This window comes from Salmo salar, chromosome 11 (assembly GCF_965601325.2).
Source record: "Salmo salar chromosome 11, fSalSal1, whole genome shotgun sequence".
Lineage (NCBI taxonomy): Eukaryota > Metazoa > Chordata > Actinopteri > Salmoniformes > Salmonidae > Salmo > Salmo salar.
In genome coordinates this window covers 27,406,650-27,424,411 of record NC_138301.1, presented here as the reverse complement: position 1 = coordinate 27,424,411, position 17,762 = coordinate 27,406,650, and the positions used below count along the sequence as shown (strand labels likewise).

Below are 17,762 nucleotides of genomic sequence, written 5' to 3'. Positions count from 1 at the left end.
TGGTGAGCATGAGGAAGCATATGGTTCCTGTCTGGTAGGATAGCCTACATGTTAATATATTCTACTGTATCTCTGTGTGTGAACCAAGCCTATGATGATGCTGTTTTAGAAGGTTGTGGAGACCAACCTCTATTCAGTCTGTTAGGCTAGTACACTAGTAAAAAGGTACACGCAAAGCAGGATATCAATCACATCGGAAATGATGTAAGAAGTTTGTTTCCCCCATTCAAAACCCCCATTTCTAATAGGCTAACCTATAATATGTGCTCTTTGCTATTGCATCCACTAGTATATTACCATAACTATTTATATATTCCTACTACCAGTCACTTTATGTGTAAACCCACCAACTATTCCAGTACACCTGCACATTGAAAAAGGTACTGGCACTGACCTGTATATACTTGCAATCTCGTGTTTCTTTAACACATCGTAGTTCTTGTGTGATTTTAAATGTGTACTTTTTATTTTATTATCACTGCATTGTTGGGAAAGAGCTCTCAAGGTAAGAATTTCACTGTACTGTTTTACACCCGTTGTATCCTGTGTATGTGGCGAATAAACTTAGAAACATGAAAGTTATTTGACGTGATGATTAAATGTGTATTATAACAGCATAAGCCTATCTTTTGTGTTCAGGTGTGATGCGCTGTGAGAAGCAGTAAACATGGAACACTTTGAGGCTGCTCCAGGTTGGTAAGTACAATCTGCATTGCCTTGTTGTCATTCACATACATGCTAGGCCTTTGCAATACATGGCACTTTTGCGCTGATTCAGTGCAGGAAGGCAGCTGCTAACGCAAAGATGTAGTTTGTCTAATCCAGATTTTTTTGCCTCTAAATATGTAATTTAGGGCTTCATAAGTGCCAATAGTGTTTCAGTGAGCTGTTGATTAGTTTTGAGTGCAGTCATGCCTCTTCTGCCTATACCATTCGTCATGCTAATTCACGTTTTAATTAATGTCCGTCAAGCCCTATGGTTAAAGCAATATTCACAGGCTTGACTACCCCATTAGAGGCTTTAGTACTGAGTAATACATGTATATGGTTTGTTCAGATTCTCAATTCCATAGCAAGCACAGTAATTCTGATATTTTGGAAATGCTTACAATCAAATTCAGTTATATGTGGGCCTATCTTTTATGGAGCCGTTATGGCAGCTCTTACTGATAGATCTAACGCATGTTCTCAATTTAGCCAGTCTGTACAGTACATTGTGTTCAATCAGTCTGAAAGCTGACATATCACTCATGTAAGGTTTCTTTTAGAATCCATTACAGTAATATCCTTCTCATGAGACTATTAGCAGATCACTCAAACATGATTGGGAGATTGGCTAAACCAAGAATGTGATAGTACTGTAAGTCCCCTCTGGCTTAAAGCAATCCAAGACCTGTGGATCTGTAGTGACCCATTTTAAGGTCAGACGTCTCCCTGACCTGACCCTGATATCCCATTTCCTCCCCACTGGGCTGGCTGTCAGGCGGGCACACCCTCCCTAAGGCACCTGCAGAGCAAGATGGCGGTCCCTCCCTGTGATACACTCATCACATGCCTCCCTCTCCAACAAATGAGCTGTGATTGAGGTGATTGGGATTTCCAGAGGCTGTCACAATGATTTTGACTAGCAAATAGACAGTTGGTAATGGGAGAGACAGGCCTGTTATAAGAGCCCTGTCAGGGATAAGATAATGCGTCAGAGTGAAGAGGTTAAAGACACCGCTTCCCTGTTAATAATTAATTGGTGTCCGTGTGGCGGATCCACTCCAACGCTCCCAGTCATCACTTGATAATTGCTTTACATTTAATTTGGCTTTGGAGAGTGTTTTTCAAGCTAAGTAAATTGTGCTTAGTGTTAATAATATGAACCTGTCTTCAGACACCGGTTTGGTCAGAAATCAATGGTGACAAAGTGTGCCAATTTGAACGCTGGAGATGGTGTCTCCATTTCTAAGTAGTTTATCTTAAACACTAATTGACAGGGGGGAATATATCTATGGTTATGTGTTCTGTGATTTAACAAAGAAGATAACATTTTTACAGTTGTATCATAGTATGACTGATGATTAGGTGATTCATAATAATATTACTTTTACCTGGGATGGATTAAAAGAGTAGGCCTATTATTGTACACCACAGTAACTCACTTCTATAACTTATTAGCATGCTATCATTTGAAATGAAAAGTCTGAATAGGCATCTTATTGCGTACTATAAGGGGGAAACGGAATGAACCCTTTACTTTTCCCAATGTCAAGTGTCTCACCTAAGTATTTCCCAACTTTAATCCTCTTAATAAAAAAAAGCTGCCAGGTGCTCTTTAGCATTTTGGGGTTCTGTGTTGCGGCAGCTTGCTCTAGTCTAAACAGTGGGGGAGAAAGAATCTGAGTTACCTTAAGTAGCAGAGCTGTCACCACAGTGACAGTGTCAGGCCTCCTACTGAGGCGCCCTCCAACTGACTGGCTCCTAAGGTCATGTGAGTTAAACTGCCCAGGTGTATCTGTGTGCAATTAAGTGCTAGACAAAAGAGAACCAGCAGACGTCACGGCAGACTCCGGCCCCAGAGGACAGGAGTTGCCCATCCCTGACCTACATAGAGATTAGGGCTGGCACAATTACTGCATAACCGACAGTTATGGATGAAAACCGTCGTTTAAATAAAATAACCGTTTACATTTATTTTATATTTTTTTGTGTGTGGAACGAACAGCTGACTGAAGACTGGGCGGCCGGGCATTCGTGCGGTTGAGTCGGTTTCTGCGGTAACATGGATTCTTAACAATGTGATGTAACTTTGTTGTTCCTTGCTGAAACAAGCAAAGTGTTGTAACAAACAAGTCTTTGGTTGCCCAGGCAATGCCCCCCTCCCTGCAGCACGGCAACACATGCAGTCAGGAGCGGAGGAGAACACTATTGGAACGGAGACCACTGTCATTTGGCTGACCAATAACCGTTACCCAAAATTCCATGACCGTCACAGTCCTAATAATGATGTTAAACAACAGTTGGACATCAACTGAGCAAAATCCTATTTCTCGGCTGAAATAATCCTGTAAAAATGTACATTGTTGTATGATTGTTAGCTGTAGTGTGATTAGATTGTATGCCTGGATGCACCCAGAAGGGGTCATCTCAGTGTGCCTTCTGTTCCTTCCCTGTGTTGTGTGTGCTTCACCCAGCTATAAAGCTCCTCATCTGTACATGACACCAGCAGATGTTTGTGGAGTTGGCATGAAAATGGCTTCTCAGTGGAACACTGCCCGTGTGAGCAGTGCAGCGAGGAAGGTGCCCCACACCCGTATGGAGGATGAGGCTGACCTCCAGGTAGGTAGAGTCCACATCTTGTTTATTCCCAGATACCACCCCCCATTGCCCTGGGGCACTAGTACCACCCTCTACCCCTCCCCGTCTGACCTCTATACTGCCTCCGTTTGCTCCTGATTCCACCCCCTCTCTCGGGGCTTCGGCTGCTCTCTTTGCCAAATCTGCAGCAGGCAGTGCTCAGCCTTGCATGCGCAGAGATAATGATCAAGTTAATTAGACCTGAGATTGAATGAACTGCGGCAGCAACTTAATCATTTGTAACTTGATTAGAAATACTATATTCTGCAACTCCAGAGACGGGCAAACTTTCCTTTTTTGAGTGCTCGAAAATTAAGGTCCACTTTAAGATTCAGGTCTTGAGATAATGTTGCAATAGAAGCAGGGAAATAAACCCGAGCTCGTATACTCAAACAAGCCCATAAGCTGAGGGTAAATTTCCTTGTGAATGGTTTTACTGAGTTGACAGAGCAGATGTGAGTTGCCTTTCTGTTAATGGTTCCTCTGTTATCTCCATAGCAAATATACTCATTTGGGAGGAAATTAGGTCAAGGTAGCTTTGGGGTCGTCTGTGAAGCCACCCACAATGAGACAAGGAAGAAATGGGCTATTAAGAAGGTGAACAAAGAGAAGGTGAGTGAATTAGTGTTTCCCATGGGCAGCTTGTTGACTGCAGTGATGAAAAGAGACACTCTAAAGTCAGTCTAAAGTCAGTCTAATGGCTACTAGAACAGCCCCACACCTCAGTGCACTCACTCAGCTTCTTCCCTCCATGCAGGCTGGAAGTTCAGGTGTCAAACTGTTGGAACGGGAAGTGAGCATCCTGAAACGTGTGAACCATGCACACATAATACATCTGGAGGAAGTCTTTGAAACACAAAAGGTAAGGGATGCTTTCTTAGAAGTAATGGAGTCAATATCTCAGTAGTGTGCGTGCAGACGATTGCGTAAGCACCATGAATGAGAGCGAGGCCAGTCAGATCTATTTGTGGGGGCCATTTTCAGTCTATGTGCTGTGCTTTGTGTCCAGAGGATGTATCTGGTTACTGAGCTGTGTGAGGGAGGGGAGCTGAAGGAGCTCCTTCAGAAGAACACACGCTTCACAGAGGAGGAGACCAGGCACATCATCTACAGCCTGGCTGAGGCCATCGTCTACCTGCATAAGAAGGGTAATATGACTAAAGTTATAGATTTCACATCGTTACAAGGATCTACATTTGAATATTTTACACTGTGAAACTTTATTTCAAGAAACAATAAAGGAAGGGTAAGAGGCAGAATATCAGACTATGCCTTCTTTGACCTTTATGAAACATAACTAACTAATCTAGGTGCACTGATTAAATCATTCCAACATTAATGCAAACACTACAGACAATGTGTTGTATGAGTAAATTGTGTGCGGGGACAATGTTCAAATTGGTGATATCACGGTCACATCGTACTCAAATGAGTCAAATTGCTTTGGCCTCATTGACGTGTGATAATCAGGGAGATGATACCATGTTATGGCTCCCAGTCATTATAGAACCTGGCTTATTCTAATAATGACATAATAATGAACAACTGCCAGGCAAAAATGGTAGCCCTTTTAATTGAGTCTGAGGGGTTTATTTGAAGATGCTGTTTTTCCCCCCTCCTGATGGTGAAATCTCTAGTTAGAGGTAATTTAGGACGTTGCTTGGCAATGAGACACCATTACATGGGGCTAATGACTCATTTACAACGAGCTGGGGAGGAATACAGATTAATAGGTGTGTTTTCACACTAAGAGTCCCTCTGCGCTGTCGTGCCGCACTTCTATGGCGACTAATGATACCAGTGGGGATGTGGTGCTGAAGGTTAGCAGTGACTGTCACAGGTAGTGGCCTTAAAGGGCAATTCCACCACTTTTCAACCACATTTTCATTGTCTCCAGCACAATACCAGTGTGTACATATATGAAAACAGTGCACCAATACATTTTGTGGAAAGAAATATAAACACGCTGTTTTCAGATATGTAGACAATGGTTTGGTGCTGGAGATGATGAATATGAGGTAAAAAGGTGGAGGAATTGTCCTTTACCCATATATAAGCAGCATGAACATTTACATGCATTACTTATTCAACAGTAAATATGACACATTTGTTTAGTAAAGACATTGATATGATACATTTATTTTGCATAGAACGATTGATTTGGTCCCATGGAATATTACTATGAATTCTGTGAACTATTTGTTCATTGTACTATTAGTTCTTCACCATACTGTTGTTACTATATAAATATAGAGGTTCATCCACTGTTGTACACCCCGGAGTCTTTTTATTTAGTCCTGAGCTCAATCTACATGAACATTAGAGCAGAGGAAACAATATATTAGAGGTCAGCATGCTCCGCCCCTCTCACAAAATCACTTTAACAGAGTTGAACTTTAAGACTCCAGGGGAGAGAACTTCTCAAACTAATATGTGTGCAGAGACACTTTATTTTCCATCCCATCAAGTCAATCTAGCAGCAGCATCTAATCGAACCTTTATAACTCTTTCAAACGTCTCCGAATCCTCCGCTCCATTCTGCACATCTCTTGTAATGACCACTGATACTTTGTGGCTCACCATTTTTAAAAGAAGGCTGATATCTAGAGATTTGTCATAGGGATTGCTTGAATTTAGTAAAGCGCTCATGGTTTTCCTGAGGATAAAGTAGCTGTTCTTGTCACAATCTCTGGGACTTCAGCTGGGGCAGAACCCCTCTCTTTCTCAGTGAATCAAACTCATTCCCAGTGGAATGCTCGATGACATCCATGATTGATTAAGGTTGTGGAGATGTCACCTGTTGAAAACAAGGCAGCACTAAACATGTCGTCCCACACGAATGATGCAGGGATGTCACGTGTCCTACTTATATCAGTACACTTGCAACAACCTAAGCATTACAAAACTTATATTAGATCAAATAAGCCACACATAGCAAAAACGCCATTCCATTTTTTGTCACAGAATTTGACACTCATTGACCTCCATACAAAAACTTCTTACTTGGTGAGCATTTTCTTTTTTTTAAACACCACCTGCTGGAGAAGACAGATTTTGGGACACCTTATCCCTCTCGCTTCACCTCTACCTCTCTGGTATGACTCACACATTTCAGTTAATTACTATAGCTCCCGCCTTGAGCCAATCAGTGTCATTTTGTAAATGCCGGATCTCTACGGTAAGACACATTATTCACCCAAGTTTAGTCGAAATCATGCAGTACTGTCTGAGATGGCATACGGACGGACTGAGACAGATCCACAGTCCCTTCCCCGATTTCATCGTGGGGGACAATTACTCATTGTAGACTTAGCCTTTAACTGCTTTTAACCATCATACTTGTCCTCTCTGCTAAAGACCTTTTGAAAGCCATTATGGTTGGTTCTTCTCATAGTAAAGGTGGTTTCATTTTCGTATTTCAGACATAGTTCACCGAGACCTGAAACTGGAGAACATTCTAGTGAAGAGTTATCATCATGGTGTTGATAATGACATGATCAATATCAAGGTGAGATGGCGACACAAACTGAAACTTTCACTGCTGTTTCTCATCCAGCCAGTCTCTGCAGGGACTTAAGGACAGGCTGCTGATGTGTTTTTTTTCTCCCACTCTCCCCCTAAATGGTTTTAAATGCTACTTCATTATGACAGACCCCCGTTTGGTTCCCCTTTATATCACGCCGTACAAAACGGTGAATCAAGAGCATCTTTTAAGACAAATTACCGCCTGGGCCCAGCATGTTGTGTGCATTGACGGAGCACAGGCTAAAGCAGATACCTGGAGCGTGGGCTCAAACAAGGCAGGGCGGCAGCATAAATCACACACACACACTGCTGGAAGACAGCGTTGTTCTGGCACGGTATAAAATGCTTTTATCTGTCAGGAGGAGGTCATCTCTCCTGGATATTTTCTCCTGTTGTATTTCTCCTGCCTGCCATTATTTACTACATGAGAACATATTGCATGTACAGCTCATATTTGTTATTCATCTAACATAGAGAGGCCCAGTTGCTTTTCAAGTAAACCTTGTTTTGTCTGATAAATAACACTAACAAGAAAGGATTTGATATGAGATAGATACACACGCAGGCCTACAGCATGTATCAGTGTCTGCTGTCGGCCCTCTCTCCTCCCAGGTGACAGACTTTGGGTTGTCAGTAAAGAAGGGGGGTGTTGGCAGTGAGAACATGCTGAAAGCCACCTGTGGGACTCCTATCTACATGGGTAAGATTGACACGCTTAGCTCCTACACACAAAGATCACATCATATTAGAGAAGTCCTGTTAAAACCAGTCCTCTCCTCTCTGTTTCAGCTCCTGAGGTGATCAATGCTCATGAGTACAGTCAGCAGTGTGATGTGTGGAGTATTGGGGTCATCATGTACATGCTGTAAGCAATGCACCCACCCACCCATCCCTCCTTTATCACTGCCTGTCTTTCTGGTCTGTCTGTGTCTCTCCCTCTCACTGTAGCAGCTTTTTCTATACTATGTACAGTTAGCCCAGTGACCAATCAACTAGTAGTATAGTTTTAGAGGCCTGTGTGACTGACAGGACTGTCTCCTCGTAGCCTGTGTGACTGACAGGTCTGCCTCCCTGTAAGCTGTGTGACTGACAGGACTGTCTCCCTGTAAGCTGTGTGACTGACAGGACTGTCTCCCTGTAAGCTGTGTGACTGACAGGACTGTCTCCCTGTAAGCTGTGTGACTGACAGGACTGTCTCCCTGTAAGCTGTGTGACTGACAGGACTGTCTCCTCGCAGCCTGTGTGACTGACAGGACTGTCTCCCTGTAAGCTGTGTGACTGACAGGACTGTCTCCCTGTAAGCTGTGTGACTGACAGGACTGTCTCCCTGTAAGCTGTGTGACTGACAGGACTGTCTCCCTGTAAGCTGTGTGACTGACAGGACTGTCTCCCTGTAAGCTGTGTGACTGACAGGACTGTCTCCCTGTAAGCTGTGTGACTGACAGGACTGTCTCCCTGTAAGCTGTGTGACTGACAGGACTGTCTCCCTGTAAGCTGTGTGACTGACAGGACTGTCTCCCTGTAAGCTGTGTGACTGACAGGACTGTCTCCTCGCAGCCTGTGTGACTGACAGGACTGTCTCCTCGTAGCCTGTGTGACTGACAGGACTGTCTCCTCGTAGCCTGTGTGATTGACAGGACTGTTTCCTCGTAGCCTGTGTGACTGACAGGACTGTCTCCTCGTAGCCTGTGTGACTGACAGGACTGTTTCCTCGTAGCCTGTGTGACTGACAGGACTGTCTCCTCGTAGCCTGTGTGACTGACAGGACTGTCTCCCTGTAAGCTGTGTGACTGACAGGACTGTCTCCCTGTAGGCTGTGTGGGGAACCTCCATTCATCGCCACCTCTGAGGAAAGACTCTTTGACATGATCAAGAAGGGAGAACTCCACTTTGACGGACCCGTCTGGGATTCTATCAGTGATGCAGGTGACATACAGTAGTACTGCTTCTCAACCTCTCTGACTTCTGTTTGTAACATCTCTGGTGATATGGAACTCTAAGGACACATGGTACTTGACCACATCCAGGTTGAGCTGATAGGTCCTTCTTACAATGGTTATTATTACATGACTTTAACATAGCGTACTGACTGTCACATTTTTATCTCACCAGCCAAAAAAGTGTTGAGTTGCCTCCTGAAAGTTGATCCCGCCCATCGCATCACAGCCAATGAGCTGCTGGATAACCCCTGGATCACGGTAAGGGGCTGATCTACCCAGCTACATTTCACATTAACAATAATGAGTACAGGAAGGACTCTCTCTGGTATTGCTGCATGATGGGATTGGGAATTGGTATCTCACAGCCTGGTTTATGGGGTTTATTGCAGTGTGGTGATATTAACCCTTTAGAGGTGGTCTAACATTAGGTAGTGGTACTGTGTCTTACAGGGTGACTCCAACACTCTGGCCACACCCACCAACGTGCTGGAGATGATGCGTCTGTTCCGGGATGACCCGGAGGAGGCGGAGAGTGAGGAGGAGAGCGAGGTGGTCAGTGACGTGCTGAACGAGCTCTCTCTCAGCTGCTCCCAGGACAGCCTGACTCTGAAGCCCAGGGCAACACTGGAGGACGGGGCAGGATCAGAGCATACAGTAACACTGGAACCTAGGGTTAGGCCTGAGAACATGGCAGGGATGGAGGGTGGGGCCAGGCTGGAGGACCAGGTAAGGCCGGAGCCCAGGGGGGCCTCAGCGCGCAGTAACCGCAGGAACATTACTGAGCTCAGCTATGAGGGAGACACAGACAGTAGCAGCAGCAAACCCACCACCAAACAGGTACTGTAGTACACAAAATTACCACACATGCTGTACACACAACTCAGTCACGCCATCATGACTTGCCACTTCATAGGTGTTAGGTTCAAAATAACCTCTCACTAAACCCACCATGACTCAAGCTTTGGTTTAAAATTAGCCTTCTTGGCAAGTGAGCTGTTTCACTTACACACTGGTATACGATCTTCCGTTTCCCTTCCACTTCCACATCAATTAGCTTATGTGGTAATGATCTTGTTTTTGACTAAAGACTAGGTCTTTGTTGCGTAGCTATACTTAAAGCATGGGAGTAATCACCTAGCGGTTCAGGCTCTCTACAATATTTAGGGTTATTCAATCCCCCTCCGATATCTCTAATCCACTGCAGAGACAGAAGAAGAAGAAGAAGAAGGTTGCTTCCTCATCGTCCAATGGACTGAAAACCAACGGCTCTGCTGTGAAGGTCTGCAACTCACTCAGTCCCCCCACTTCACAGGTCAGTCGTTTAGCAGTCTGTCTGCAAAGTCCTCTTCTCACAACACTGGGAATTAGGCTACCATTAGATATTTGTTTTTTGACAGTTTAGACTTTTTTTCTGATATTGATGCAATGAAGATGATTACAACTCTTCATCGTGCAACATTTTTTCAAATTTGTCACACGGGCCATTGATTCATGTATTTTATATTAAGCCAAGCTAAATCTCTATTTGTCTTCACAAAACAGCCTGGAATGTATAAGATCTGATTCAAAATGGGTTGATTTGTTAAAGAAAATGCTTTTAGTTTTAAAGGCTCCCACCAGAGGGCAATGCCACCCCTATTTCGACGTAATTCCTTTCCTATAGAGGAAATTGTCGTTTAGGTTCCACCTCCGAAGAATAACATAGGCTGCTAATACATATTCATGAATTGGGGGTGGGACCATTGTGGTGATTTCCACGTGGAGTGGGGAAAAGCAACAAGCAGGGTTCTGACGGCTGTCAGTGTAGCTAGCTAGCTAGCATGCTAACTTTATCTGGCTAGCTAATGTTATCTGTTGTTCAAAAGATTAGCCAGCTAGGCTATGGCTTGTTCTGGAGCTGGATTTGTCATAAGCATGTAGGGCAAGGATGGGCAACTTTGAGGGTGTGGGCCACAAAAAATCTGAACTCATCATGGGCCGCAGTTGCTGGGTTTGCGTACTCGCATCCATAAAGCAAGTTTGCTTAAATTAAGCACATTTTGCCATGGAGCGGAGAGAAGATTTTGCAAATTTATAACTAATTTCATGCAATTCTACTCATTTTGCCATGGGCAGGAGAGGAAATGTTTTGCTGACGTAGGCTAATTCACTGACTATCACTAGCTACAATGCCTTGCAAAAGTATTCAAGCCCCTTAGTATTTTCCTATTTTGTTGCATTACAACCTGTAATTTAAATAGATTTTTATTTGGATTTAATGCAATGGACATACATAAAATAGTCAATTGGTGAAGTGAAATGAAAAAAAATACTTGTTTAAAAAGAAATCTACAAAATAAAAAATGGAAAAGTGGCGCATGCATATGTATTCACCCCCTTTGCTATGAAGCCCCTAAATAAGATCTGTTGCAACCAATTACCTTCAGAAGTCTCATAATTAGTTAGATTGCACACAGGTGTACTTTATTTAAGTGTCAAATGATCTCTGTATATTTATACACCTGTTCTGAAAGGCCCCAGAGTCTGCAACACCACTAAGCAAGCGCCACCATGAAGACCAAGGAGCTCTCCAAACAGGTCAGGGACAAAGTTGTGGAGAAGTACAGATCAGGGTTGGGTTATAAAAAAATATCAGAAACTTTGAACATTCCACGGAGTACCATTAAATCCATTATTAAAAAATGGAAAGAATATGGCACCACAACAAACCTGACAAGAGAGGGCCGCCCACCAAAACTCACGGACAAGGCAAGGAGGGCATTAATCAGAGAGGCAACAAAGAGACCAAAGATAACCCTGAAGGAGCTGCAAAGCTCCACAGAGGCGATTGGAGTGTCTGTCCATAGGACCACTTTAAGCCGTACACTCCACAGAGCTGGGCTTTACGGAAGAATGGCCAGAAAAAAGCCATTGCTTAAAGAAAAAAAATATGCAAACACATTTGGTGTTTGCCAAAAGGCATGTGGGAGACTCTCCAAACATATGGAAGAAGGTACTCTGATCAGATGAGACTAAAATTGAGCTTTTTGGCCATCAAGGAAAACCCAACACCTCTCATCACCCCGAGAACAACATCCCCACAGTGAAGCGTGGTGGCAGCATCATGCTGTGGGGATGTTTTTCATTGGCAGGGACTGAGAAACTGGTCAGAATTGAAGGAATGATGGATGGCACTAAATACATGGAAATTCTACAGGGAAACCTGTTTGTCTTCCAGAGATTTGAGTCTGGGACGGAGGTTCACCTTCCAGCAGGACAATGACCCTAAGCATACTGCTAAAGCAACACTTGAGTGGTTTAAGGGGAAACATTTAAATGTCTTGGAATGGCCTAGTCAAAGCCCAGACCTCAATCTAATTGAGAATCTGTGGTCTGACTTAAAGATTGCTGTACACCAGCGGAATCCATCAAATTTGAAGGAGCTGGAGCAGTTTTGCCTTGAAGAATGGGCAAAAATCCTTGTGGCTAGATGTGCCAAGCTTATAGAGACATACCCCAAGAGACTTGCAGCTGTAATTGGGGTGAATACCTTCGCAAGCCACTGTAGGTTTCCATCCAATTGGAGACAGATTTTCACGTGAATATTCTATAATCTGCATATAGAAAATATGCACATTTTACCAGCGGTGTTATGTTTCCACCAAATGGACTTGTTTCAGATAAATGATGACATAGTGCTCACAAAATATACTTTTTCATTTAAATGTATATGTACCGAATAAAAATCTAAAGTTTAGTGTTTCCATCTCATTTCCAACTCTACCAATACTTTTGTTACAAAAACTGTTGTGTAAAATAGTAAATGTGCCTACTCTGTGTTTGGCACCTGCGCTCAAGCCAACAGCTTGCAGATACAGTGTGGGGAGGCTGTGCGGGTTGTCTAGTTTAGTTTATTAGGATCCCCATTAGCTAATGCACATGCAGCAGCTACTCTTTCTGGGGTCCACATACAAATTAAATGCATGACAAAGTACAGAACAGTAGTAGACAAGAACAACATAAGATATTACATTAAATACAAATAAAATAAGAGTTATCCTGTCTGGGAACCTGGGACGTTTGCGTCCCACCCTAGTCAACAGCCAGTGGAATCGCGTCGCGCGAAATACAAATACCGCATAAATGCTATGACTTCAATTTCTCAAACATATGACTATTTTACACCATTTTATAGATACACCTCTCCTGAATCGAACCACGTTGTCCGATTTCAAAAAGGCTTTACAGCAAAAGCAAAACATTAGATTATGTTAGGAGAGTACCCTGCCAAAAATAATCACACTGCCATTTTCAAAGCAACTAGCATGCATCACAAATACCCAAACACAGCTAAATGCAGCACTAACCTTTGACAAATGAATGAAGACATCAGATGACACTCCTAGGACATCATGTTACACAATACATGCATTTTTTGTTTGATAAAGTTCATATTTATATATAAAAACAGCATTTTACATCGGCGCATGACGTTCAGAAAATATTTTCCCTCAAATGCTTCCGGTGAATCAGCGCTACAATTTACAAAATTACTATTAGAAAACATTGGTCAAATATAATATTGTCATTCGAAGAATTATAGATTAACATCTCGTGAATGCAACCGCATTGCCAGATTTAAAAATAACTTTACTGGGAAATGTTTCGGAACGAGAGGGTACCCACGGGCGCCCGCGTCATAGTAGTAATGGCCCTCCCTCTATGACCAACTTTCCAGGCCTTTCGTTCGGTCAGTTTTTACCGGAGAAGACTCAAACCACTTTGTAAAGACTGTTGTCATCTAGTCGAAGCCTTAGGATGTGCTAAATGAATCCTAACTCACGGTGTGTTTCATAGGCAAAGTGTTGAAGGTGATCCACAAATCAGATTTCCACTTCCTGCATGGAATCTTCTCAGGTTTTTGCCTGCCATATGAGTTCTGTTATATTCACAGACACCATTCAAACAGTTTTACAAACTTTAGAGTGTTTTCTATCCAAATCTACTAATTATATGCATATTCTAGTTACTGGGCAGGAGTAGTAACCAGATTAAATCGGGTACGTTTTTTATCTGGCCGTGCAAATACTGCCCCCTAGCCCCAACAGGTTAAATATAGTAAAGACACCAAGAGACAACTAAAATACTATCTAGTATACTATAACAATAATACAGTGTCTAGTCTACATGATAAGAGCGAGAATATTTTTATTTGTCAAATGGCAATCAAGCATTGATCATCATGTAGCCTAATAAACTGCAAGGTTTCCCGAGTATCATCGGGTGAAGTCAGCCTGCAGGTGCCCGGCCCACCACAAGGAGTTGCTGGAGCGCGATGAGACAAGTAGAGCCTTCCCCTATCCCGGACGATGTTGTGCCAATTGTGCACCGCCCTATGGGACTCCTGGGATTGAACTCCCACAGCCTGGGATTGAACCCCAGTAGTGACACTACAACATTGCAATGCAGTGCCTTAGACCACTGTGCCACTGAGGAGGCCCATATGATAAATTTTTTTATATGATATTACTTAACTCGCATAAAAACTGTGGATGGAAACGTGGTTACTGACTGACATAACGAGAATAATCTGCTGATGCACAACCAAGTTGCAAAATTGTACCTTGTGTATTCTACTGTTCCGAGTGCCTTCAAACCGCGGGCCACCAGTTGCCCATCCCTAATGTAGGGATACTTCGCCACAAATGGATAGGGGAAACAAGTTACTTTGACTTTGTCATCTATTGTTATCTCCAGTTTTGGCATCTTTCATAAATTATCTATTATATTTCTCAGCTCAGTCGCAACTCGCAAACTTTGCAGGTGTTTATGATTAATAAGCAATGCCATGCTGGTGGGTGGTACCATTCAAATAAAACCCAGCCCTGAAACGAAACGTCGGCTAAAAAGAATGTGCATGTCATTTCATAGGAAAAGACACGTCATTTGCACAAATTTTCACGAAGTGGCCAATTTTTCAAGCCCAAATATATTATACTTTGACCTAAAACAATGAATTATTGACTTCAATCGTTGTGCAACACCATGAGGAAGCTCTGGCAATTGTCTTTCAGCTCAAAAAAGTGGATTTCTACTAGTGTGGGCGTTTGAATGCTTTTTGGCCATCATGTTGGTGCTGTTGATGTTCACTCACCACTAGATGGTGACAGATTTACCTAGAAGGTGAGCCGAGGTAGTGACAGATCCAGTAGATGTTGTTCTGTAGAGGGGAACCTGTTGTGTTGGCCTAGTGTGAGATGAATGTGAGTATCTTATCTTTGCAGTCCCATACAGGTGGCAAACTCTCCAGGCAGTCGAGTGCAAATCGTCTCAGCCCACAGGACAAGAGTGAGACCCGCCCAACCTCTTCCCCAGTGGGGCCAGCTCCCAAACCAGTGGCTGGTCCAGGGAAGGCAGAGGCCCACAAAGACATAGCAACGATTTCACAGTAAAGCACCTGATTCCTGTTGTTCAAACTATCCCTGTTGTGTCCCCACTGACCTATCTTAGGCTACCTGTCGTTTCTGTTATGCTTAGTTACATACTTTGTCTGTATTTTCCATATCAAACTCACTGACAGTCTGAGTCGTTTCAAAATACACTCATTAAAAAGTAGATGGGGAAACTCAAAGGGAGTGTTCATCTCTCTTATTTATTCCGTTGGGTTTAATTCATGATTTATTAGTGGTTCACTGGGTTGTGTAGCTGTTAGTGTTTTCTATATACTGTAAAAGTATACTTTTCTATTTCTTTCAGTATCCTAACGGGCAAATTTGGTATGAAAGATCTTCAAAGTGCTTTGTTTTTCCCCACACATGTCATTAACATAAAAATAGTCCAACATTCATTAGTAGTCAGTGGCGACCAGGGGCTCAAACTTGTCTGCTGTTTATTCTTTTCATTGAGCTGTTCTAAGGATGATTTAAGGATGATTGCCAAGCATCATGAGAATAAACTAATGTACAGATACTCCATTATTTTGTGTTCAATAAACATAATCAGAAATTATATATTTTTTGTTCTGATTTTGTGATAACTTTTCTGTTGTTCTGTTTTGACCTCTCACTTTCTAAAATCTCAAAAAATGCTGTTGACCTTCTTGGTGTCAATACAGACCGCCAGTGGCACACAGGCTGGTTACACGCCATGAAAATGCAGGGGATTGGGACTGAGGGCAACCATGGCTCTAATCTCGTTTGGGAGGCCATTGAAAGCAGCAGGAGCTACTTTCAGGGCTCTGCCATTCAAGCACAGGTCTTTCTGCTGTAGAGAGAATAATCCCCAGCATAGATACAACATTAAAGTAGTCAAGCACAACCCACAGAGGCTGTGTTTCAAATCCACCCATTTGCATCTTGAAGTGAATGTGTGCAGACAGTGGAGCACGGAGTGAGCAGAGGCTTTCTCTCTCTGTGTGTATGTGTGGTGGTTGGATTAGCTCTTTTGAAGCGAAGCACATGGCACATTTTTCCTTTTTGGTGATTGGTTCACGGCCTTTAAACTGTAAATAGCTCCCTTTAATCAAAGTCTGCCAGTGCTTTGTCCAGGTAGGCATGCTTGCCTTTCCTTTCCTGGCCTGGTGGATGGTTCCACATGCCGGGAGGAATGACTGGCTACAGGAGGGGTAGGTTGTTTTAGAGCCTAGTTTTGATACACAACTTTCTAAATAAAAAAATTATGCTTTATGGGAGCACAGAGTGAATGACAAATTAAATATATTTTATAGTATTCACTGAGTATACCTTCCTAATATTGAGTTGGGGGGCATGGACTCCACAAGGTGTTGAAAGCATTCCACAGGGATGCTGGCCCATGTTGACTCCAATGCTTCCCACAGTTGTGTCAAGTTGGCTGGATGTTCTTTGGGTGGTGGACCATTCTTGATACACACAGGAAACTGTTGAGCGTGAAAAACCCAGCAGTGTTGCCGTTCTTGACACAAACCGGTGTGCCTGGCACCTACTACCATACCCCGTTCAAAGGCACTTAAATATTTTGTCTTGCCCATTCACCCTATGGCACACACACACAATCCATGTCTCAAGGCTTAAAAATCCGTCTTTAACCTACACTGAAGTGGATTTACCAAGTGACATCAAGGGATCATATAGCTTTCACCTGGTCAGTGTGTCTTGGAAAGAGCAGGTGTCCTTAATTTTTTGTATACTCCGTGTATATTATCAATAAAAATGAAGGGCAAAAGGAAATGGGAAAACACCAAACTGTAATATTGTGGGATTACATTTGTAATTTACTTGATACTACTTATGTTAGCACCAGATGGAGCTGTAGTGGATTCCAGAGTTAATTTCTAGAATTGACAGGTGGACGCTGGCTAGAATGGCCTGCTATCTGGTTTCATGTGTGAATGCAGCCGTATACGTGTGTGATTGATTGAGCCATTAAATAATTATGGTGTATGTAAATTGTCAGTGATGAACAACTGCATGTTTGCTGTGATGTGTCTCAATGATTCATTTAAGGAAAATAGCATGTTGAGAGGGACATTTTCTCCCAGCATAATCCACTGATCTGAGAATAAAAAGCATTGAAGATAACAATGATTCATTCAGTTTGTAAACCCCTCCTCCTTTTAGACACATGAACTGAATTTGCACAAGGTCTGTTTAGACAACCTCCTGTATGGCTAATGCGCTGTCAGAGGCAGAGATGGGATTTCAGCATATGGTCCTCATTTTCTTGTGCCAGACTTTTAATTCAATATAGATGGGAAAAAATCTCCAAATTGAATTGTGCAAGTGGAATGTGACCTGCAGTAAGTGTGTGCATCTACAGACCTCAGGGAAGAAGACATTTAAAGAGATTGAAAAACATGGAGGAAAACTGGTTGGTCTGATGTCTTCATATGCAGCAGTATTATCCATTTATGTATTAAAAAAGCAAACAAATGTCAGCTAGGTTTTTTTCTTGATGCACCAAACTTCTATCAGATTTTGCAGAAGTACAGAGAGGGAG

The 17,762-nt window shown here is 42.8% G+C and overlaps 1 protein-coding gene across 2 annotated transcripts in view; it reads left to right on the top strand.

Moving 5' to 3' along the window:
* The window catches only part of LOC106562365 (serine/threonine-protein kinase 33-like), a 53,304-nt gene extending 37,510 nt beyond the window's left edge, over window positions 1-15,794 (top strand). Inside the window, exons 2-14 of one of the 2 annotated variants that reach the window (XM_045689276.2) lie at window positions 640-696; window positions 3,180-3,324; window positions 3,841-3,954; window positions 4,100-4,204; window positions 4,352-4,490; window positions 6,765-6,850; window positions 7,480-7,567; window positions 7,657-7,732; window positions 8,681-8,793; window positions 8,980-9,065; window positions 9,258-9,644; window positions 10,012-10,119; window positions 15,081-15,794. In XM_045689276.2, the coding sequence (XP_045545232.1) occupies window positions 668-696; window positions 3,180-3,324; window positions 3,841-3,954; window positions 4,100-4,204; window positions 4,352-4,490; window positions 6,765-6,850; window positions 7,480-7,567; window positions 7,657-7,732; window positions 8,681-8,793; window positions 8,980-9,065; window positions 9,258-9,644; window positions 10,012-10,119; window positions 15,081-15,221 (1,617 nt within the window). In that variant the 5' untranslated portion in view covers window positions 640-667 and the 3' untranslated portion in view covers window positions 15,222-15,794. Of the gene's footprint in view, window positions 1-639; window positions 697-3,179; window positions 3,325-3,840; window positions 3,955-4,099; window positions 4,205-4,351; window positions 4,491-6,764; window positions 6,851-7,479; window positions 7,568-7,656; window positions 7,733-8,680; window positions 8,794-8,979; window positions 9,066-9,257; window positions 9,645-10,011; window positions 10,120-15,070 lie in introns of both variants that reach the window. The other variant, XM_045689275.2, reaches the window with a different exon arrangement.
* The last annotated feature ends 1,968 nt before the right edge of the window (window positions 15,795-17,762 follow it).